Raw genomic sequence first — 24,765 nt, 5'->3', positions numbered from 1 at the left:
CTCGGGCCCGTCTGAGGGATCGAAGGTCACAGTCATTCAATGTTGGTTTCCGGCCATGCCGCTTACGTGGAGTGATTTTTCCAGATTCTCTGAACCTTTTGATGATATTATGGACCGTAGATGTTGAAATCCCTAATTTCTTGCAATTGCACTTTGAGAAATGTTGTTCTTAAACTGTTTGACTATTTGCTCACGCAGTTGTGGACAAAGGGGTGTACCTCGCCCCATCCTTTCTTGTGAAAGACTGAGCATTTTTTGGGAAGCTGTTTTTATACCCAATCATGGCACCCACCTGTTCCCGATTAGCCTGCACACCTGTGGGATGTTCCAAATAAGTGTTTGATGAGCATTTCTCATCTTTATCAGTATTTATTGCCACCTTTCCAAACTTCTTTGTCACGTGTTGCTGGCATCAAATTCTAAAGTTAATGATTATTTGCAAAAAAAAAAATGTTTATCAGTTTGAACATCAAATATGTTGTCTTTGTAGCATATTCAACTGAATATGGGTTGAAAATGATTTGCAAATCATTGTATTCCATTTATATTTACATCTAACACAATTTCCCAACTCATATGGAAACAGGGTTTGTAAGCTACAGTACTAAAACTAGAAAATACCTGTAAAAAGGCTAAAAAATACTGAAAAAGGACATAAAGTAGCACAGTAGCTAACGACACCACTGCTTTGCTGACTAAATGAGCACCGGAGATCGATGAGCCCGCCCACAATGTTTGTGCTGCCGTGCACAAGATTGCTGTGTTGCGAGACACACAATGGGTGGATAAAACATTGGTACACTTAGACGAGGTTCGTCCAATAAAGCATATTTTTATTCAATCTGGGGTTCGTAATTTTAAAAGTTTGTACAATGAAGTTTTGTAAATCGAAGTTCCCCTGTACCTCAAACTTTTGCCAGTGGCGTGAATTTTTCACACCTGACACTCATTTCTCCCGCCCTTTGTGTGTTGACAGTCATTTCTGTCCGGCAAGTATTTAATATGTCTCACCAGAGGATGGCGCTCTTTACCTCATGCATATAATTATCTTATTTACAACAGACTCATATTATTGTAAAATTCAAAGGTATCTTTCTAAACTGCATGTTCTAAATAAAGTTCAACCCACCAACCAACCATTGGTGACAAAAACTACAATGTTATTTTTTTGTGTAAAAACAAAAGCATATTGAGTTAGGTGTGAACCTGCTAGTGAGACTGTGGTGAAATGTTTCCCGGATCATGTTTTGTTTAAGTTTAGTTCTGTTTCAGCACCCCTGTTTTTGTGCTCCTTGTTGCCATGGGTGCTGATTATGTTCCCCTGCCTCTGATTAGTGGTCGGGACGCTTTTGTTTGCTTCACGCAACACGTCTCTCGCTCCTTGTTCCCGTGCTAGTTGTTCTATAGCTTCCCGTGCCAGCGACGCATTTCTATTTTTTGTATTCATGCCTAGTTATAATAATAAACCCTTTTTCTTACCTGCATACTGCTTCCGAACATCCATCTGCATCTTGGGGAAACAACCATGCGGCCCCACCTTAACAGAGACGTCTGTTCTCACTTTGGTTTAATTTTAGTTTCAGAAAATGTATTGATTAAAAAAAAAATCATATGTGATGCTGTATGAAGATTATAGCAAATAGTTGTTTCATTCATTTATTTTTTTTAGATACATTTAGAAAAAGGGCACTAGAAAATATAGTCCCACCTAGTAACAGATGGACAACGTAGGGCTCGCCAGCTTTTCCTGAAAAAGATACAAATAGAGGAAGAGTGCCATCATCTCTTTTTTCTGCCTTTTTCTCTTTCCTCCTCGCTTTGCTCGTCGCTCCGTCTGTCCATCAGTCCATCCGTTTGATCCTGGCCTCCTTTCTAGGCACCGCTAAAAACAGACAGAGGAACCGTTTCATGTTCGCTTCCCACAGTGTGACCTCCTTTGACTGAGGAATCATCCATTGACGCACAAATACACGCACACAATGGTCAAGATTACTGGTGCTGTGGTTATTGCATGCCTATCCTGGAGAGAACAAACACAAGAGAAGCAGGATTTATACTGCATGCGTGCACATGGCGGAAGGTTGCGCCTGCAGAAAATTAAGCCAAAGGAGCATCAAAGACGCAGCATGATGCAGAAAGGGAATTGGAAGACACACACACATGCTCAAACTTCAGTTGAAAATATGCAACATATTTTCTTGCAAACTTTATAGTGTGTCCAACAAAAGGTTCAGCACCCTATTGTGGAAAATGTCCTACATTTTGCGAACCCCTGCAGTGCCACAATGACAGGCGTGTTGCACAAAATACATAACAAAGCTAGGTTAGGATTAGTATATGTTTACTGTATCATACAAGTTGGATAGTCAACAAAGTGTTTGTGTGTTTGTAACTATGTCAACAATTGGTCTGGATTCTTTTGTCAACAATGCCATCTGGATTTTATTGTATGTTTATTCTAGTTGGCTGAGGAATTACTTGCATCCTAAATATCTAATATATTAAACCTTCATTTATTGCGGTTAATTGGTTCCGGGCCTCACCGAGCTAAATTAATTAATATTATAAATTAAATATTTGTATGGCAAGAGCATAGGTTGATTGGCAACACTAAATTGGCCCTAGTGTGTGAATGTGAGTGTGAATGTTGTCTGTCTATCTGTGTTGGCCCTGTGATGAGGTGGCGACTTGTCCAGGGTGTACCCCGCCTTCCGCCCGATTGTAGCTGAGATAGGCTCCAGCGCCCCCCGCGACCCCAAAGGGAATAAGCGGTAGAAAATGGATGGATGGATGTGTGAATGTGAGTGTGAATGTTGTTTGTCTGTGTTGGCCCTGCAATGAGGTGGCGACTTGTCCAGGGTGTACCCCGCCTTCCGCCCGATTGTAGCTGAGATAGGCTCCAGCGCCCCTATACTTGTTTTATCCAATATTCTAGACATACTAATACAAAATAAGACATACACTGTTTTGTGTCAATGTTGCAGCCTAAAATGTCTGATTTTGTCGCAGCTTTTTCAAAAAGTTGCAGCAAGAGATGCAATATTTCTAGGGCGTTTTCTTTTCATTAACATCACTTTGTGATTTCAACATTTTGCTATCAATGTTTTGGCCACGATCAGTGAAAGACTCGCACCCCAGGATGCAGAGAGCTTCAATGAAGGCAAAGAGGAAAATAAAAGGTGCCCGTGCAAAAATAGATAACACTGCGAGTTGAAAAAAGAACCACAGGGAAAAAGATTACATGTGAGGCAATGGGGGTGCATTGGATATACAGGCAACAATAAGATGAAAAACAAATGAACCAGCGACGTCATGCTGCCACCACTGTGCTATAAAGCACCACTAATTTGTAATTGGCAGCAGGTGCGCTACGCCGCGTCGCCAACGTAAAGGTATTTTATTTAGGGGCAAACAGGAAACAGGAGCAACAATATAAAAATGCAATGTCTTTTATATCAAATTTAAACATTCTTATCTGTCACACACATGTAAAACAAAGTTAAATAAATACAAATAAAACTGCTGTACCTTTAAAAAAAACAAAAAACGTTACAAGTAACAATGGCACCCCTGTAATCTTACTGTATGTCTTTCTTCTCCCGTTGTATGAAGTCAAAAAAGCCAACAAAAAACAAAATGTGTTGACGGTGGCTAAACAGAGTTCTTGTGAAGTTTGAGTGACTATTTGTGTGCATCCATGTTTTGTCACATTTCAATGATTAAAAGGGTTTTATTATCACTTCTTCCCCTTTTCACAACCGGTATGCAACACCCATGACCGCCCCCTTGCAGCTTATACTGCTTTTTTTACACAAGGCTGTTTGAAATTTTACAATTGCATGCATTCTGTCACGTGACTTCTTCCCAGAAGTGAAATGCCGGGGTGGTCAACCAAGCCAAGATGGCTGTTACGCAGCAGGCGGCGCGCAAACTATCTGAGTAGGCAAGGGGCCTGGATCTTCCTGCAAAAAGCAGATACGAGCAAAAAGTCCAACTATGCAATAGAATATATCTCTATACTAGGGTTGTACAGTATACCGGTATTAGTATAGTACCGCGATACTAATGAATCATATTCGGTACTATACCGCCTCTGAAAAGTACCACCACGTCCCCGACACCCCTGTCGCCGTCACGTCGTGTCATTGCTGGTTTACTAGTAAACGAGCATGTTCGATAGCGCACAATCACAGAGTACTTACAAGCAGACAATTTGTGTAGACAGAAAAGGGAGAACGGACGCATTTTGGCTTAAAAACTAACGATAAAGGTGAAGTTATAACACTGAAACGCCCACCAGAAGAGGCGCTTTAAGACATGGCTAGCTAGCTAGCTGCTAAAGTCCAGCCCCAGTCGGCAGTGTTTTAGCTACTTCTAAATCACTAATCCTTGTCTCCATGGCGACAAATAAAGTAAGTTTCTTACAAGTATCATCCCTGCAGGACGAGGAATAGCTAAACATGCTTTACTACACACCGTAGCTCACCGGGGTCAAAATGTAAACAAACACCATTGGTGGATCTACACCTGACATCCACTGTAATGATACCGTGTACAAGAGCGTATCTAGTCGATACTACTATGATTATGATATTTTTTGGCATCACAACATCTTCTTTCATTTAAAAAAAAATGTATATTATGTTTATAAACTCAGGAAATATGTCCCTGGACACATGAGGACTTTGAATATGACCAATGTATGATCCTGTATCGACTTGGTATCGGATCGATACCCAAATTTGTGTCATCATCCAAAACTAATGTAAAGTATACAAACAACAGAACAATAAATGATTATTACATTTGAACAGAAGTGTAGATATAACATGTTAAAAGAGAAAGTAAACAGATATTAACAGTAAATAAACAAGTTATTATTAATAATTCCTTTTCTACCACTTGTCCTTAATAATTTTGACAAAATAATAGAATGGAAAAGGATACAATATGTTACTGTATATGTCAGCAGACTAAATTAGGAGTCTTTGTTTGCTTACTTACTAATAAAAGACAAGTTGTCTCGTATGTTCACTATTTTATTTAAGGACAAACTTGCAAGAAGAAATATATGTTTAATGTATTCTAAGAGTTTTTGTAAAAATAAAGCCAATAAAGCAATTTTTTGTGGTCCCTTTTATTTAGAAAAGTATCAAAATAATTTTGGTACCAATACGAAAATATTAGTATCGGGACAACACTATTCCATACTTTATCAAAAAAAGATTTGTCGAGTGATATCAAAGATTATGGTTGAGTGCCCAGACATATCAAACTATTTTGTGCTCCAGACGTCATTCTGCACGACAAAACAGATGAAAACTTGGAAAAGCATGTAGGTCTACAACTTCTTTGTGTGTGGCTAGGTCAAGGAAATTGGTATCAAGACTCTCCCGGGTAAATATGCATCATATTTGCTTGGGTAAGGTTGCATTTCATGATTCAACTTTGCGTCTTGCGAGGACGTGTCCATGTAAACAAACTAAAACTGCAACGATATAGCACCCGTGACTGCATATCCATTTAACTACCTAACAATTACTGAAACCTCAACAAATTCGATTTTTGTCCTGTTGTCATATTTATTCTGATACATTTGTGTACAAAATTAACAAAAAGGGAGATGAAGAAGTACCTTTCCTGACACTAACTTTCTGGTTTTTGTTTGTTAAAAGTTTAAATACTTAAATTTAAACTTTTAACAAACAAAATGTGGTTATACAAAATGTTATTTGTATAACCACAAGCCTGCTCAATGGCCTTGTGGTTAGAGTGTCCGCCCTGAAATCGGTAGGTCGTGAGTTCAAACCCCGGCCGAGTCATACCAATGACTATAAAAATAGGACCCATTACCTCCTTGCTTGGCACTCAGCATCAAGGGTTGGAATTGGGGGGTAAATCACCAAAATGATTTGCTGCTCACTGCTCCTCTCACCTCCCAGAGAGTGAACATGGGAAGGGTCAAATGCAGAGGATAATTTCACCACACCTAGTGTGTGTGAGACTATCAGTGGTACTTTAATTTAACTTTAAGATAATACTTCAATGGGAAATACTAAAGGAGTAAGGTATATTAAAATATATCGAACAAACCTTTAACGAAGTGATCACTGCACACCTGTGCATTCTTTGACTCTGCTCCCTTGGACTGGAGTGCATGACACTTTACTCGTCATCTTTCGTAAAATGTTGCACTCTTCCGCTCTTCTTGATTACCTCTCGAGAAACGCTGAAGAAATGTTTATTCTTTTCGCGATTTGATCAGTTCGTAAACTCGAAAACAACACAAGCATAGGGCATTTTTCTTCGAGAAAGGCGCCAAATACTCAATAAGAACTCATTAAGAATGGATTAGGCAAAGAAATCAAACAATGTACTAATATAATCCACTTCAAGAAACTCTTCAAACTTAAAGTGTTTACAAAGTACAAAAAAGAAGAACCATGATAAACATTCTGAATTTATTTCATCCATCCATTCATTTTCTAGATAATCTTACTTATCTCACCATATGAAATATAACTTACTTCACTAATTATTATTTATGTATTTTTTTTAAAATAGTTATTACTTATGGAGTGTATTGTGAATAAATTGAGAACAGGAAGTGAACAAAAGTTTTAGCAACTGCTATGTAAAGGAAAAGGGGTAGGATGAAATAAGCTCTGCTTCTTCCTACTCCTTTTCGAACATGTTGAATAGAGAAACTGGAAATTGTGATGTATCATGTTGTATGCATGCATGTTCGAAATGAACTCAAACTCAAGAACAGACGCTGGCATGACCACCACGCATATTTGATGAACCGGACGTGACATTTAAATTCAAGCAATACATGACAAAAACGGCATGATTTAGTCTCATTTAAATTATATATACCGTATTTTTCGGAGTATAAGTCGCTCCGGAGTATAAGTCGCACCGGCCGAAAATGCATAATAAAGAAGGAAAAAAACATATATAAGTCGCACTGGAGTATAAGTCGCATTTTTTGGGGAAATTTATTTGATAAAACCAAACACCAAGAATAGACATTTGAAAGGCAATTTAAAATAAATAAAGAATAGTGAACAACAGGCTGAATAAGTGTACGCTATATGACGCATAAATAACCAACTGAGAACGTACCTGGTATGTTAACGTAATATATTATGGTAAGAGTCATTCAAATAACTATAACATATAGAACATGCTATACGTTTACCAAACAATCTGTCACTCCTAATCGCTAAATCCCATGAAATCTTATACGTCTAGTCTCTTACGTGAATGAGCTAAATAATATTATTTGATATTTTACGGTAATGTGTTAATAATTTCACACATAAGTCGCTCCTGAGTATAAGTCGCACCCCCGGCCAAACTATGAAAAAAACTGCGACTTATAGTCCGGAAAATACGGTACCATAAATGTTACTGTCTTATGCAAACAGTGAACATATTCGCACTTCCTAAGATGGATGACAATTTGAAAAAAAAAAGAAGCAATAATTGGTCATTATGCGCTAATATAGGCCAATCCAAAGCATCTGTGCATTTTGCATCACTCAGCCGATTATTGAAAATGATGAAATGATGAATGTTTCCTGTACCAACCAGCTGTTCTGCACCCTGCGCCCTTTTTCCCTAAACGCTTGTTAGGAATGATAAATGTCACACTGGCATCATTTCACCTGCTCGAACTTCTGCGAGATGAAAACACATGATATCAGAAAATAAAAAATATTCATGTGTTGCTCGTGCTTTTGCAGCAAAATGATGGGCAGTTCCCCGTGATCCAGCTGGTTGGTATGCTGAGAGGCATCGCATCTGGAATGAGGTACACACACTCACACACACACAAACATGCCCTCCACTATGAAAAAAACCAAAAACAATTTATTATCGAGATGAAGAAAAAACTTTTTCATTTCTATGAATATTTTGGTCATTATGTGAAATTAGATTTTGCAGTAACCAAAGTATTCACTCGTGGTGATCTCCGATGCGGTCTGGTCATGTGTTGTTCCCAGATAAGCAGCTCCAACATGCTGTGGGTGTTCACAAACATTCTGATCCAACACTACTGTAATCCTCTGCATGTATTTACTTTACACTGACACACAAAACATACACATAAATTGCCCGCTGGGATAATAACCCAAATGCACATGTTCCCAAGCCTTAAAACACATTCAGAAAAAGATAAGAGTGACTTGCTGACACAACAAATACCATTACCCTCTTCCACTAGCTGGCGGTAGATAACACAGTAAATGATGTTGATGTTCCAGGTACCTGGCAGAGATGAGTTACGTTCACAGAGACCTGGCTGCTCGCAACATCCTGGTTAATAGTAACTTGGTGTGTAAGGTGTCCGACTTCGGCTTATCTCGTTATCTGGAGGAGGACACATCTGACCCCACCTACACCAGCTCACTGGTGAGCACACAAACACACTCACAAATAATCGACATTCTTGAATGATTGATATGCTCTGTGTTGCCAGGCATGTTGTTGCAATATTATTATAGCACATTTTAAGACCCAATAATTGTCATATTATAATTTTATTTTTGCTTCTTTAAATTTTTTTTTTTTTTTTTAAACCAGTGAAAAGCAGCTGATTTTGACAATGAGATGATAGTTAATTGCTAAATATATGAATTTGACTGAAATTAAAGGGCACCTATTATGCAAAACAATAAGGCCTTACTTCATACTTCTTCCAAACGATCTTTTTGGAATTTGCCCAATTTGTGACATTTTTTCCAGTTGTGACATCAGCGGATATCTCCATTTATGGTAGAAATGTACCTGAATCCTACACTGTAGTAGTGTGGTACCGGTACCAAAATGTATTTCGATACTTTTCGGTACTTTTCGATACTTTTCTAAATAAAGGGGACCACAAAAAATTGCATTATTGGCTTTATTTTAACAAAAAATCTTAGGGTATATCAAACATATGTTTCTTATTGCAAGTTTGTCTTTTATTAGTAAGTAAGCAAACAAAGGCTCCTAATTTAGCTGCTGGCATATGCAGTAACATATTGTGTCATTTTCCATTCTATTATTTTGTCAAAATTATTAAGGACAAGTGGTAGAAAATGAATTATTAATGTACTTGTTCATTTACTGTTAATATCTGCTTACTTTCTTTTTTAACATGTTCTATCTACACTTCTGTTAACATGTAATAATCACTTTTTCTTCTGCTGTGTGACCGGTACTTTTTAGAGGCAGTATATTACCAAATATGATTCATTAGTATCGCGGTACTATACTAATACCGGTATACCGTACAACCCTACACTGTAGTCAATAATCTCCTTATTTTTGTCTATTTTATCGTTGTGGGGCAGACTGGCTCATACATGCACATGCAGTTCGAACTTATATCTGTTGGCAGACTCACTATGGAAGCGCTAAAAACCACAACATGGCTGACAGGGAGAAGACGCAGTCAAAGTGGCGGCATGTAAATAAGACCGCCCACAAAACGGTGCAAAGCGGCTTTAAGGTGGTCTTTAAAACATAATCTATGCAACATTTAGACCAAAGAACCACCATTACAATTAATGTGCACCAAGGTAGGGTTTTAAACGTAGAAAAAAAAAAAATCATAGTATTACCCCTTTAACGTCCAAATAAGTATGTCTACCTCGCTGTGACATCACAACGTAGCCAGATTGCAAAACATTTAGAAGCATCTAAATCTACATACGAGCGGGGCGGTATAGCTCGGTTGGTAGAGCGGCCGTGCCAGCAACTTGAGGGTTGCAGGTTCGATCCCCGCTTCCGCCATCCTAGTCACTGCTGTTGTGTCCTTGGGCAAGACACTTAACCCACCTGCTCCCAGTGCCACCCACACTGTTTTAAATGTAACTTAGATATTGGGTTTCACTATGTAAAGCGCTTTGAGTCACGAGAGAAAAGCGCTATATAAATATAATTCAGTTCACTACGAGCTTATGCCCAAATGCATGAACCTTATTATTTGATCCAACATTGTAACATGTATATGCCAGAAAAGAGGAAAAGGTTCATGATCCCCTTTAAATTGAAGTATAAGGTGTCATCTTGAAATGTGTATCTCTCTCATTGGCCAACTCATTGTAAGCAAAAGAAAATTAACTATCAAAGACACTCTGACACATTGTGGGGATGATTGTCACAGACTAAGTCTTTTTTAAGATGGCAGAACTACATTTGAAAGTTTTATTGCAATGACAAGTTGACAAATACATAACTTAATGCATCTTAACACAAACTGTCAAAGGGGCATTAAGAGGAAACACATAACACATAAGGGATATGTTTAAATTAGGGCTGTCAGAAAAAGCAAGTTAACTCATGTAATTAATCACAAGAAAGTATGGCTCTAATTAATTATGTATGCCTGTTTAATCAAGCAAATCTTTTTTGATTGTGCATGCTCTTTTACCTTAACCTTGGATAGTTATGGCAGGGCTGGTTGCTTTACAGTCAGTAATCGGGTCTATGCATGTCAGTGCAAATATGAGTGAGGAGACTTTCTGGCAAATGTAAGTAAACTGTTACCAATTTCAGGAAAAAAATGATGTGCATTCAAGTAAAACATATAAAAAAGTGTTCTTGAAAGACAATTAAATTGCAGTTGTGTCCAAAAATTGAGGTCTCTTTTTTTAGTTAATGTAGTATGCAAGCGAGTAATAACCTTAATCATGAATTATCCAAATTCAAAAGTGTAATTAATCAGATTTTTTTTAATAACAATTCAACAGCACCAATATGACTATATAAGTATGTGACCAGCAACCGCAAATAGAATTTCTTGCTAGCGTCAAACTAGTTAGCTGGTTAATAGCAATCTAAACTTTATAGCTTTCTTTGCAACATGTTAAAATCACACATGCTGAGTATCTCAAAAGGTCCTCTGGTGACATTTGACGGAGACATACTGTGCAATTAAAAACATGTATATTTACACCAGTGACGTGCGGTGAGGTTCATAGCTGGTGAGGCACTGACTTCATCACAGTTAGATTTACAAACATACGAACCCTAAAGAGTATCTTATTCACCATTTGATTGGCAGCAGTTAACGGGTTATGTTTAAAAGCTCATACCAGCATTCTTCCCTGCTTGGCACTCAGCATCAAGGGTTGGAATTGGGGGTTAAATCACCAAAAATGATTCCCGGGCGTGGCGCCGCTGCTGCCCACTGCTCCCCTCACCTCCCAGGGGGTGAACAAGGGGATGGGTCAAATACAGACGACAAATTTCATTACACCTAGTGTGTGTGTGACAATCATTGATACTTTAACTTAACTTTAACTTTACACATACAAACTGTAGCACACAAAAAAGCACATTTAATAAAAAAAAGTATTATGGTCTTACCTTTACTTACAAATTAAGTCCATGCGCCGCAACTAAAGCCCTCACTTAAACTTTCCACGTGCAAGATTGAATCTTTTTAAAAAAGTGTAACCGAGGGTTTATAAATGTCGCCTATACTGTATGAAACTACAAAATAACAAACACGGAGTCTCCAGTTTACACGAGGACCACTTTATTTACCTTCTTTCAAAAACTTCCGCTCCACTCCAACGTGTCATCACTTCCGCTCTTAGCGCCTTCAAAATAAGAGCTCAAGGCATATACTGTATAACAGCGCATGGCAGGAACTTAACATCACAAAGAGGAAAGCCCATAAAAATAGGTTACAAAAGTTATTTAATAAGAAGCCAAAAAGTAAGTGCAAAAAACAATAATGTTTGTGTTGGAGGAGTTGTGAATAAGGTACACCTGCAGTCTGCAGGTGTACCTAATGTTGTGGCCCTGCAGTCATTCACAACTCCTCCAACACGAACATTATTGTTTTTGCACTTTTTGGCTTCTTATGAAATAACTTTTTTAAATAGATTCAATCTTGCACGTGGAAAGTTTAGGTGTGGGCTTTAGTTGATATAAAAATTCTACGGCGGGGGTGCAGGAGGCGGGGCTACTGGAGCCTCAGCCAGTGCGTCTTTTGCAGCCGTTTTATGATCGCTCAGCACAAGAAATACGTTACACACATACAGTTGTTGACAAAATACACTGTACATTATATACCTCAGCTAACTAAACTATGGAAATGTATAATATAATTCATATAGCAATACAGTCTCACTGCACAGCAGGCCAGCAGTTAGCCGAGTCCGGAATCGATGTTAAAGCACTGAGTGACGTGCCTCAACTGGCTGCTGTTCACCGCACCGTCTCTTCTCAGTATTTGAACGGCAAATGTGAAAATTCAGCGATTTTGAATAAAAATAATCTAAAACTGGTGAAGTTAAATGGAAAATAACTTTATAGTATAATCACTGGATACATATAACAATTTAATTTTTTTTTTTTCTTTTTACATTTTTTTTCTTTCCATGATGGCAGGTGAGGCCCCGCCTCACCTGCACGTCACTGATTTACACCATTCCTATGTGTCTTCATAACTATGCATCAGTCCAACTAGCCCTATGATATAAAATTAGAGAACAATAACCTTGATCAGAGCAGTGTTGAAAGCACCGTTGCACGATTGTACCAATGTCTGAACACATGTATTATAAGGGGATCAATAAAATAGACAACATATTGTGCATTATTAAGAAATAAAGCAGTCTGTTAAAACCATTATGTGAAAAAATATTGCTGGGATTCCACTTGAGTACAAACTGAAGCCAAATAGTCCAATGGCATAATTATGTTGCCCAGGAAATTAAAGCAATGTTTGCTTTAATTGAGTGTTTTGCATGTATTAGAAAAGACTAACAGATGAGTATCAGAGGAAAAGGTGCAATAAAATCCATCTTACAAGACGAGCAACCATCTGTTTGGTGTTTAGCTGCACATCAAATATGACATTTTCTTTTTGTCACAGTTGATGTCTCGCTCAATGTTTAATACGATGGCCAACATTGTGTGCAAAGTGTGTGTTCATCAGCGGTTTCTGTTTGATAACCCCCACACCCACACTCTCTTATCAGTTTATACTCCTCTTCCTTCTGTGTCAGGGCGGTAAAATCCCAGTGCGGTGGACAGCTCCGGAGGCAATTGCCTATAGGAAGTTCACGTCAGCCTCAGATGTTTGGAGTTATGGGATTGTCACCTGGGAGGTGATGTCATACGGTGAAAGGCCTTACTGGGACATGAGTAACCAAGATGTAAGTCACATGCATGACTAATCAGAAGAAACAAAGAGACTTTGACTTCTATGTTGTGTGTCCTCACTCCAGCTAATTACTTTTGTGTCACGCCTGTGGGTTTTTTCTGTTTGTTTTGAAAATCCATGTGTTTGATTGGGAGACTGCTTGTGTATTTTTCCCTTTGTAGTCTCTCACAACAGGGGCTCTGCAACACAGAGAATAAGGACATCAATTTAAGTGTCATACAACACAACAAGTTCTTATTTTACAATATAGACACATCATGATTATATTATATTACTATTATTATACAACACATAATTGTCAATGTACTGTTATTAAAACAATAGTATACAGTACTGTAGTATGCCATGCACCATCGGTCTAACGCTGGGGTCGGCAACCCAAAATGTTGAAAGAGCCATATTGGACCAAAAATACAAAAAAGTAATCTGTCTGGAGCCGCAAAAAATTAAAAGACTTGTATAAGTGTTATAATGATGTAACACATGATGTAAGTGGCTAATTAGTTATATTAGCTTACTGTCACGTCGCAGGCTGACGCAAATCTTCGTTGACAGAAATGTTGAAATGTAATATTTATTCCACACATTTTTACAACATTGGAAAACATTAGTAAAACTTCTCACAGGATGAGATAACTCCTGGAAATGACTGTCTTAGAATGACCAAAGGTATAGATGTGTGTGACCAAGTTAAAGGAAACGACAGGCCGCCTTCTTCTAATGGATCCATTACAATCTTTACAAGCTGGTTAACGTTTGCTGTTGTCTGGAACAACATGGCACACTAACAACTATCAGAAATGCAGCCAATCTTACATACATGGAACATGGAAAAATAAAGTAAATACACTGAGGACATAAGTAAAGGACATTAAATGACCTCAAATATACCTACAAACGAAGCATAATGATGCAATATGTACATACAGCTAGCCTAAATAGCATGTTAGCATTGATTAGCTTGCAGTCATGCAGTGACCGAATGTGCCTAAATAGCATGCCATAACAAGTCAATAACATCAACAAAGCTCACCTTTGTGCATTCACACACAGCATAAAACGTTTGGTGGACAAAATGAGACAAAGCAAGAGTGGCATAAAACACGTCTTTCTGTGGCAGCGTCGGAGAAAGTTATACATGTAAACAAACTGTGGAGTCACAGTCCACACAACAGTAAGTTCAAGGGCTGCTTAAATTAGTAGGGCAAAACGGCGCTCGCCAAATACTCTCATCAGTGAAGCATAAACACAAACATATTAAGCAGTGGGCTTTGTAACAATTAGGAAGGTTTGTGTCATGTTTGTCCTCCTACAGAAACCATGTTACAACAAAAAAACTATTTTTCACCCCATTTTCTTTCCATTTCCATACATTTTTCGAAAAAGCTCCATGGAGCCACCAGAGCGCCGCTCAAGAGCCGCACGTGGCTCTAAAGCCACGGATTGCTGACCCCCGGTATAAAGGTACATGTATTCGTATTTGGTAATGAGACTTCGGTTCAGTGTAGCTCCATGAGTACCAAAATCGGTACTTTAATAGGTACTGACCAAAGGAGAAATATAACCTTAGAGGAAAAACTCAATTAAAACATTTGTATGCTCGTACAACACTTAAAACCTTTAGTATATCAGTATGTGGAATTCAATTATGGAACGGATTAACCAAAGAAATCAAACAAAGCACCAATATGATTCAGTTCAAGAGACTGTTCAAACTACAGGTGTTCACAAAGTACACAGAACAAGAATTATGATGAACATCTTAAACCCTTTTATTTTTTTTATTGAGACAAAGATTATTTATGTATTTAATATTTGTTTGCTTACTATGGTATATTGTTTATTTATTATTTATTTGTTCACTGTTATGTTACAGAGAACAAGGGAATTGGATAAAATTGCTATGGTATGAAAAGGGCTAGGATTAACTAAACTCTGCTTCTTCCTACTCCTTTTGGGACGTGCTGTAATAAAACAACTGGAATTGTGTGATGCATTACATTGTATCGTATGCATGTTCCAAATAAACTGAAACTGAACTGAACTAAATTCACATTCAAGATTTAGATTAAAAATGGCCATAAGGTGGCTTTATTTAGTTTATTTTGGATAGGTTGATGCAGTAGATAACTTTGTTGAGGATATCCTTGCTGAACATGTTTTAGCTGCATTTTATAACAACTAAATAAACCACAGAATGCATCTAAATTGCTGTACATAAAGATAAACTTCCTCCATGTTTCGCCATTTATCTCTTTCGCCGCACGTTGATCAGCTCCCTTGCAGCCTCACCTCTTATTCCCCCACGGCTGCCCTGGAGCAAGAGAAGCTGCCGATGCAGCAGCGCCATGACGGAGTCGGTATATTGATAGAGACATTTTTATAATGGCACAGACAGTGTATAATGATGAGGGGAGTATGCGGCAGCACTGCAGCTAACAAGGGTCTGGTGGGGTATTAAGTATGCATGAACCTCACACATAGCTGCACTACTCACACACAGGCAAGAAGCCGCACACCCAATTATCTGGTTCTAACACCCAAAATATTTCAAAGAAAAGGGGAGCGATGGAATTGTCAGTGGGGGCTACCAGCGGTGCTGTGTGTTGGACATGAATTAATCATGACGGATACCTGTGATGTTTCACTACAATTGCCGCTGTTATGATTGACAGTGATGCTTGGAAGGCATCGCTTTGCAGCAGAAAGTCAGAAAAATGTGTTAGGGTCAAGTACAGTTCACAGACAAATCCCCGCTGCAGCATTTACAGCCTGAGCAGTGTGGCATTCCCTCAACGTCCCACGCAGTACACTGATTCCAGCTTATAAGTTTACGTTCAACTAGTAAAAAGAAACCTGACGTGGGATTTCAAGGACTTTCACTTCCACTTGTTTAAAGGCAGAAAAGGCAGCTCAAGGCTTAAAGGCAACAGCTTGCAGGGTTTGAATTGTTTAGGCGGAGATAAAAAAACAAGGTTTCCCAGGTCAGTAATGGAACGAGAAGGCTACGGTCCAAAAACACAGAGTTTAAACTGTAAAACAGGATGTGGACAACTGTTGATGTTTATACAGAAAACCTTATGTTATGTCCCAGTTTGATGAATAACAGATTTGTAAAATGGAAAACCCGGTAAATCAGAATCAGAAATACTTTAATAATCCCAGAGGGGAAATTAAGATTTTCAGCACAATCCCATTCAAGAGCAGACACGCATTACAGGGAGACAGAACAGGATCGCTGACGGCTCTGCCAACTTCCGGCTCTGCCAACTTCCGGCTCCCCTTAAAAAAACAGTCTAAGCCTGGGTCTCCGGAGAGGGGGTCCAGACTGAGGCCAAGGAGGAAAAAAACTCATAGCCATAGCACACATAAACGTGTGTAAGAGGGAAACATCAAAGAACATTAAAGACATTAAAAAAGCAGAGCTGAAGCAACCACCCATTTCTACACATAGCCACAAAAGTAAAACAACAACAACAAAAAGAAACATATACACTGCGGTGGCCTCTGCGGTGTTCCACGCCATCGTCTGCTGGGGTGGGGGAAGCATCGCCGGAGACAGGAGCAGACCCAACAAAGCAACCAAGAGAGCCGACTCCAAATCTCTCGACCAGTGTCCAGTCTGCATGGATGAGCGAGGATACGTCCAAGGAGACTGAGGTGTCCGATACCCGCTCATTCAGCCAAGGACGGCGTGGCGCAGTGGCAGAGTGGCCGTGCGCAACCCAAGGGTCCCTGGTTCAATCCCCACCTAGTACCAACCTCGTCATGTCCGTTGTGTCCTGAGCAAGACACTTCACCCTTGCTCCTGATGGGTGCTGGTTAGCGCCTTGCATGGCAGCTCCCTCCATCAGTGTGTGAATGTGTGTGTGAATGGGTAAATGTGGAAGTAGTGTCAAAGCGCTTTGAGTACCTTGAAGGTAGAAAAGCGCTATACAAGTACAACCCATTTATCATTTATTATTTAAGACACTGTGAAGCTTGTCCGTCCCGGCGCTCAGCGCTCGCTCCGCAGCCCTGTCTCTTCATCCGCATCTCCTCCAGTCTCTCCAAACGGACTCTGGTGTGGCAGAGACCCAGCAGCTGGTCTTCATGGCCAAAAGGCTCCCGGGAGGCAGATCCAGAAGTTCACAAAAAAGCAGTGCAGAAGTCACGAAAGGGCCACCCCTTGTCACACAGTCCCAAAGGGTCCCGAACCAAAAGGCAAAAAAACCCACATGAAAACAAGAGGGAAACATCAGGAACACAGAAGAATGACACAAGAGCACAGAGCTCCTGCCACCAGCAGCCGGCGCAATCTTGGAAAAAAAATAAAAAACTGATTAAGAAGTTGTTCATTGATAATTAGGAAGTGATCAGTGGCGAGCTCCATCTTGCAAGAAGAATGTTCCTGTCTGATGTGGGCATTGTTGTTCTGGACTCCGGGATCCAGAGACAGCAGGAGAAATGCAAGTAAAAACCCTTTTATTTGTAAAAACAAAACAGAAATCTTGCAGCACGGAAGTGCACAAAAGAAGCATAGGTAAAGCCATGCAGCAGGTTGCGGTTCCAAGCAAAAATGATGAGAAGCAGCCTGATTGGCAGCCAGGTACAGGTATCCTGATTGCTCATCGGTGACAGGTGAGGGATCCAGCGCTCAGACTATAGTGGTGGAAAATGGAGGAAAACAGGAAGTGGGGGGGAAAAAAGAGCGCTGGACAGGGGATAAAAGAAAACACATACAACTATCAATAGCTGTCGTGTGAGGTCAGGTTTTTAAAAATAAATAAATAAATAAATAACTGTCGTGTGAGGTCATGACAAAGAAGCACATAGGGCACTACGTATGAAATGTCACTGCAAACATGTTCCTCGGCTCCTCCTGTTCCTTTGCTGATAAGAATATAAATGTCACGATCGGCTTAGTTGGAGAAGGACCCCAACCCAGAGCAAAAATGAAAAAGAGCACTCAAAAGGAGTGAGGGAAAAAAAACACTTGGGATGTACACTTACGATGTGAGAAACAGAAAAAGCACACAGAAGGTGTGGAGAGGTAACAGTTAACACCACACAGCAATGCTGGGATTGAGCCACAGGGTACGAGAAGCGTGAATGGAGCCAAAGCAGATGAGAGGAACACGACTGGAAGGGTTAAACATAAGGAATCGAATGGGGCCGAGTGAGGGAACTTGGAGAGCTTGGGTAGTCAAGAGGTAATGAGCATCAGGTGTGCACGCAGGTGGCTACGGCCCGTGATCCAGAAACCAGGCACTCCAACAAAAAGAAGAGCTGCTAGATCATGACAATAATGGCAAATTTCCCCAGACATTTTGATTGTCTCCTTTGGCACACATGAGCCCTAGGGCTGGTCTCACAAATGATCACGTTATTGAACAATGCATTTCCCATTCATTTGTTTTAGTACAAATATGCATCTACAAACCCCGTTTCCATATGAGTTGGGAAATTGTGTTAGATTTAAATATAAACGGAATACAGTGATTTGCGAATCATTTTCAACCCATATTCAGTTGAATATGCTACAAAGACAACATATTTGATGTTCAAACTGATAAACATTTGTTTTTTTTGCAAATAATCATTAACTTTAGAATTTGATGCCAGCAACACATGACAAAGAAGTTGGGAAAGGTGGCAATAAATACTGATAAAGTTGAGGAATGCTCATCAAATACTTATTTGGAACATCCCACAGGTGAACAGGCAAATTGGGAACAGGTGGGTGCCATGATTGGGTACAATAGTAGATTCCATGAAATGCTCAGTCATTCACAAACAAGGATGGGGCGAGGGTCACCACTTTGTCAACAAATGCCTGAGCAAATTGTTGAACAGTTTAAGAAAAACCTTTCTCAACCAGCTATTGCAAGGAATTTAAGGATTTCACCATCTACGGTCCGTAATATCGTCAAAGGTTTCAGAGAATCTGGAGAAATCACTGCACGTAAGCAGCTAAGGCCGTGACCTTCGATCCTTCAGGCTGTACTGCATCAACAAGCGACATCAGTGTGTAAAGGATATCCCCACATGGGCTCAGGAACACTTCAGAAACCCACTGTCAGTAACTACAGTTGGTCGCTACATCTGTAAGTGCAAGTTAAAACTCTCCTATGCAAGGCGAAAACCGTTTATCAACAACACCGAAAAACGCCGTCAGCTTTGCTGGGCCTGAGCTCATCTAAGATGGACTGATATAAAGTGGAAAAGTGTTCTGTGGTCTGATGAGTCCACATTTCAAATTGTTTTTGGAAACTGTGGACGTCGTGTCCTCCGGACCAAAGAGGAAAAGAACCATCCGGATTGTTAGAGGCGCAAAGTTGAAAAGCCAGCATCTGTGATGGTATGAGGGTGTATTAGTGCCCAAGACATGGGTAACTTACACATCTGTGAAGGTGCCATTAATGCTGAAAGGTACATACAGGTTTTGGAGCAACATATGTTACAACGTTACCATGGACGCCCCTGCTTACTAGACTGGCCTGCCTGTAGTCCAGACCTGTCTCCCATTTAAAATACGTGGCACATTATAAAGCCTAAAATACCACAAGGGAGACCCCGGACTGTTGAACAACTTAAGCTGTACATCAAGCAAGAATGGGAAAGAATTCCACCTGAGAAAAAATGTGTCTCCTCAGTTCCCATTCGTTTACTGAGTGTTGTTAAAAGGAAAGGCCATGTAACACAGTGGTGAACATGCCCTTTCCCAACTACTTTGGCACGTGTTGCAGCCATGAAATTCTAAGTTAAGTATTATTTGCAAAAAAAAAAAAAAAAGTTTATGAATTTGAACATCAAATATGTTGTCTTTGTTGTGCATTCAATTGAATATGGGTTGAAAGGGATTTGCAAATCATTGTATTCCGTTTATATTTACATCAAACACAATTTCCCAACTCATATGGAAACGGGGTTTGTAATTAAACAAAAATGTTATTAAAAAAAAAAAAATTGTTTCACATAAAAAAAGGTGAAAAAATGTGTAGTGGTTAGGAACCCAATTTAGCTAGGGACGCCCCTGGCACCACCACTAAGAAGTAGCTACCAAACACGCTAAATGTGAACAACGGCACAATACCACACTCTTTTCAGTTGATTGCCTTCTGCATCCTTTTTTCCCGCATGATTGGGTGATCAGCCACAGCCGTGATGCGCCCTGCAGGTGTTTCACATCACTGATAAAAACTCAAACACTGACTAACATCTTGAATGACCTTCACTACTTTAAAAGCTGTCACTGACATCAAAACTACCAGCTCTACATCACAGACAGCGTCAGGCACCACTGTTACTTGCAGATGAATATCTTCGTTCCTTGTGTGATCGCCAAGTTCCAACAGATTTAAGACTAAACGACTTAAGTTTCTGTGCTTTCCACATTTTTCCTTTTAAAAATAAAACACGGGCCCCAGAAATTGATCAATAAGTCTTTGGGCGTACTCTGCAAGAAAGATTGGTTTAACTGTTGTAATCCCTTACACTGGTGGTCAGCAACCCGTCCTAGTGGCTCCCTGGACCTCTTTTAGAGATGTGTGAAAATGAAAAAGATGAAGAAAAAAATATATTTTTTGTTTTAATATATTTTCTGTAGGAAAACAAACATGACACAAACCTTCCTAATTGTTAGAAATCCCACTGTTCATGTTATACATGCTTCACTGATGAGAGTATTTGTCCTACTAATTTCAGCGATCCTTGAACTCATTGTAGTTTGTTTACATGCACCACTTTCTCCGATGCTGCCACAAAAGACATGTTTTACGTCCCTCCTTTGTCTCATTTTGTCCACCAAACGTTTTATGCAGTGCGTGAATGCACAAAGGTGAGGTTTGTTGATTTTATTGACTTGTTGGAGTGCTTATCAGGCATATTTGGTCAAGCCAACCGATGCTAACATGCTATTTAGGCTAGCTGTATGTACATCATTATGCCTCGTTTCAAGGTATATTTGAGCTCATTTAATTTCCTTTACTTATGTCCTCTGTGTATTTCATTTATATTTGCATATCTCATGACACATTAACTGTTTGTAATATTGGCTGCATTTCTCATAGTTCTTTGTGTGCCATGTTGTTCCAGACCACAGCAAACGTTATCCAGCTTGTAAAGATTGTAATAAATCCATTAGAAGAAGACAGCCTGCCATTTCCTTAAACAAGGACACACACATCTATACCTTTGGCCATTCTGAGCCAGTAATTTCCAGAAGTTATCTCATTCTGTGAGAAGCCTCTATTTTACTAATGATTTCCAATGTTGCAAACATGTGTAGAATAAAAATTAAAATACTACATTTCTGTCAACGAAGATTTGCATCAGCCTTTGATAGTAGGCTAATATAACTAATATAGACACTTACATCATGTGTTTCCTTCATTATAACACTTATATAGGACTTTTAATTTTTTGTGGCTCCAGACAGATTTTTTTGTGTGTAATTTTGGTCCAATGTGTCTCTTTCAACATTTTGGGTTGCCGACCCCTGCCTTACACGTACGTGTGTTATTGTCCAAAGAAGTATTGCCAAGCATGTCCAATACACTGATGTAAATTTTACACCAAATTTAAAAAAAAGCTGCGCTCCAAAAACATAATTGTTCATTGTTTGCTCCTGCATTAACATTTTGTGTTATCCAAATGTAGAAAACACAACAACAGATGACATTGTAGAAGTTTTACTTAATGACCGAAGGGTTAAACACATAAGTGGAAGTGCCGGGTTACCAATCAAGTAACTGACTTTGACGGCTGAGTTTGACAAATTAAATGATTTCATTAAGCACTGACTATGGCCAAATTGGCCAAAATGTAAAAAAATTATATAATGAACTTTTTTTTTTAAATTTATTAATCAATCAACAAAACAATACACAACAACACCACAACAATGCAATCCAATTCCAAAACCTAACCCGTCCCAGCATATAATGAACTTAATAATTGACTTACCTATTAAATTTAATTAAAAAAAACAATTCAAGGACACGTATAATAACATATTTATGTATTAAAATCCAATCACAGTATAATTAATGACACATTTAAGTAATTATTTAAAGATGTATTTAATTTTGTCCTATTTGACCCTCTAAATCTTCCTTGTAAATGTATTTGGTAATCAAAAATGAGCGGTCACGAAAGGCAAAATATTTGCTGCTGGAGCAAAGATCCAGACATGCAGGGCACCTCCGCAAGCCCTGTAGAGTGTGCATTACCACTGCTGTAAAAGGCGAGGCGTGGAAGCGTGCGGAACAACTCCACAAGCCCAGTCTTTGACGAGCGGGTGTCATGACTAGAGAAAGAAATCAAGCTTAGAGAAACTCCTGCGTACCCTTCACCAATTAGGCCTGTGGCCCAGTGTAGAAAAAAACAAAAAACTACAAAAAGAAGAAAAAATACATCAAATACAACAACAGCAAACACAACAACAACAACAGCAACAACAATAGAGCAACATCAGCAAATACGACATGTACAAATATGATGGTAAAAGTTATAGCAAATAAGCAGTTAGCGAAAATAAAAAATAATACAGAAATGACAATGAGCATTGTTACACTACAAATGGAGCAATACAGATACCAATAGAAATAGCGCTACTGATAATGACCAATACCAATACTTTACCTTTATTATCAACAATACAGTTGTTCAAATGCAACAATACATATATGTAATGATAACTTGAGATACGAAAGAATGCAGACAAATGGAGGGGAAGAAAGAAAAGCAACCTACCTTAACCTTGTAGATTGTTATAGTAACATTAGGTTAAGCTTTGTCAGTGTGCCATGTGTTATACCCAGTTTACCCTAGGGCAACAACGTTAATATATGTTTGATGAAACGTGATTATGTGCATGAGTGTATGTATGCATATGTACTTGTATATGTACAGAATGCGTATATGTGTTTGTACAGTGAATGTATATGTACAGAATGTGTATATGCGATTTGTCTTTGAATATATGTATCAACAAAAATCTTAGTCTTTTAAAAAAGTTAAATGCAGGTGTCATGGACAATTATGCAAATTGGAAGATGCTGTAACCCCCCTCTTCCCCATGCTACCCACCACCACAAATAGCTTGCCGTCCTGATGATGATTTATTAACCACACAGTTCATTGAATATTACAATAGTATTTCATTTACAAATTAGTACTTAAACGCGCTGCAATTGATTTCCACTCTCATGCTCCAGGTAATCAACGCCATTGAGCAGGACTTCCGGCTGCCAGCTCCTATGGACTGCCCAACAGTGCTTCACCAGCTGATGCTGGACTGTTGGCAAAAAGACAGGAACGCACGGCCAAAGTTCCCGGACGTAGTCAACATGCTGGACAAAATGATACGCAACCCTGCGTCCCTGAAAGCAGGCACCAACAATGTTGCTCCGGGGTGAGGAGAGATGAATGGAAAAACATACACTGACTAGTTAAAAACGTATTTTCTTACATTTCCACATCTCTCCTCTGCCAGCCCGTCCCATCATCCTTTGTTAGATCGTGGTGCTCCAGATTTGAGCAGGCTGAGCTCTGTAGAGGACTGGCTGGCTGCACTGAAGATGACCCAGTACAGAGACTCCTTCCTGGGATCAGGCTTCACCTCCTTGCCGCTCGTCACTCAAATCACTGCAGAGTACGTCTTGTCTTTTAAGTGCCTCTTTTTTGCGCTCTGTCTGCCTCTCACTGCGTGCGTTTCACACTGTTCCCCTGCCAAGTGTGCATCTTGTTAGTAGGAGATCTGGCTGGTGGCTGGTCCATGAGTGCATCTGCCTGCCATTCCGAGCCATCCCCCCGGCTGTCTGCAAGCGTCCATCCCTTCTCTCTTTCAATATCATTGTGCAACTGCCACCACTCTTCATGAATTACTCTCATTTATAAGTAATTACTATTCATTGTGCGAGTATCTTCACTTTAAGACTATTCATCGTTAACGTCATGCTGCTGCTTTTGTTTACTCTTATTTATTGGTAATACATTTTCAAAAACACCCTAAATAGGAGACGCAGGCGCAAAATTTAGAGAGGAAAAAATACAGAGTAGTGTGAGTAGAAGTTGTGGTGATCATAATGTTAGTATTGCAATAAATCTGTCAAAATGAGTGTGTTAATGCAGATTAATCTATCATCCATAATAATTTGAGTAAACGCAATTATGACTGCAGAATGACTCAAAATCCCGGAAACACATCTGGCAACGCATTTTGACCAATCTGTCCAAGTCGTGTTACTGTCACGCATGTGCACATGTGCACTTTATCTGGTATGAACCAAACAAGTGCAAAACCAAACAAGTCAATGTAGAAAACTGTAAACTAGGGCTGCAACAACTAATCAATTAAATCGATTAAAATCGATTATAAAAATAGTTGGCGATTAATTTAGTCATCGATTCGTTGGATGTATGCTACGCGCATGCGCAGAGGCTACGTTTTTTTATTTATAAACTGCAACATTTACAAACAGCTGAGAAAAAATAATCAAAATATTAGGGGTGTAACGGTACGTGTATTCGGTACGGGGGTTTCGTTTCGGTGCGGAAGTGTACCGAACGAGTTTCCACACGGACATATTAAGTAGCGTACTGCACGT

The 24,765-nt window shown here is 39.3% G+C and overlaps 1 protein-coding gene across 3 annotated transcripts in view; it reads left to right on the top strand.

Annotated features, from left to right (window-relative positions):
- The window catches only part of LOC133616421 (ephrin type-B receptor 1-like), a 256,986-nt gene that overhangs the window by 224,148 nt on the left and 8,073 nt on the right, over positions 1-24,765 (top strand). For all 3 annotated transcript variants that reach the window (XM_061975655.2, XM_061975657.2, XM_061975656.2), the window contains exons 15-19: positions 7,752-7,819; positions 8,274-8,421; positions 13,017-13,166; positions 23,374-23,570; positions 23,652-23,810. In XM_061975655.2, the coding sequence (XP_061831639.1) occupies positions 7,752-7,819; positions 8,274-8,421; positions 13,017-13,166; positions 23,374-23,570; positions 23,652-23,810 (722 nt within the window). The remainder of the gene's footprint in view (positions 1-7,751; positions 7,820-8,273; positions 8,422-13,016; positions 13,167-23,373; positions 23,571-23,651; positions 23,811-24,765) is intronic.

The sequence above is a fragment of the Nerophis lumbriciformis genome, linkage group LG14 (genome assembly GCF_033978685.3).
Source record: "Nerophis lumbriciformis linkage group LG14, RoL_Nlum_v2.1, whole genome shotgun sequence".
Taxonomy (NCBI): domain Eukaryota; kingdom Metazoa; phylum Chordata; class Actinopteri; order Syngnathiformes; family Syngnathidae; genus Nerophis; species Nerophis lumbriciformis.
Note: the sequence above shows the minus strand (reverse complement) of the source record. Positions and strands in the feature narration are given on the sequence as shown.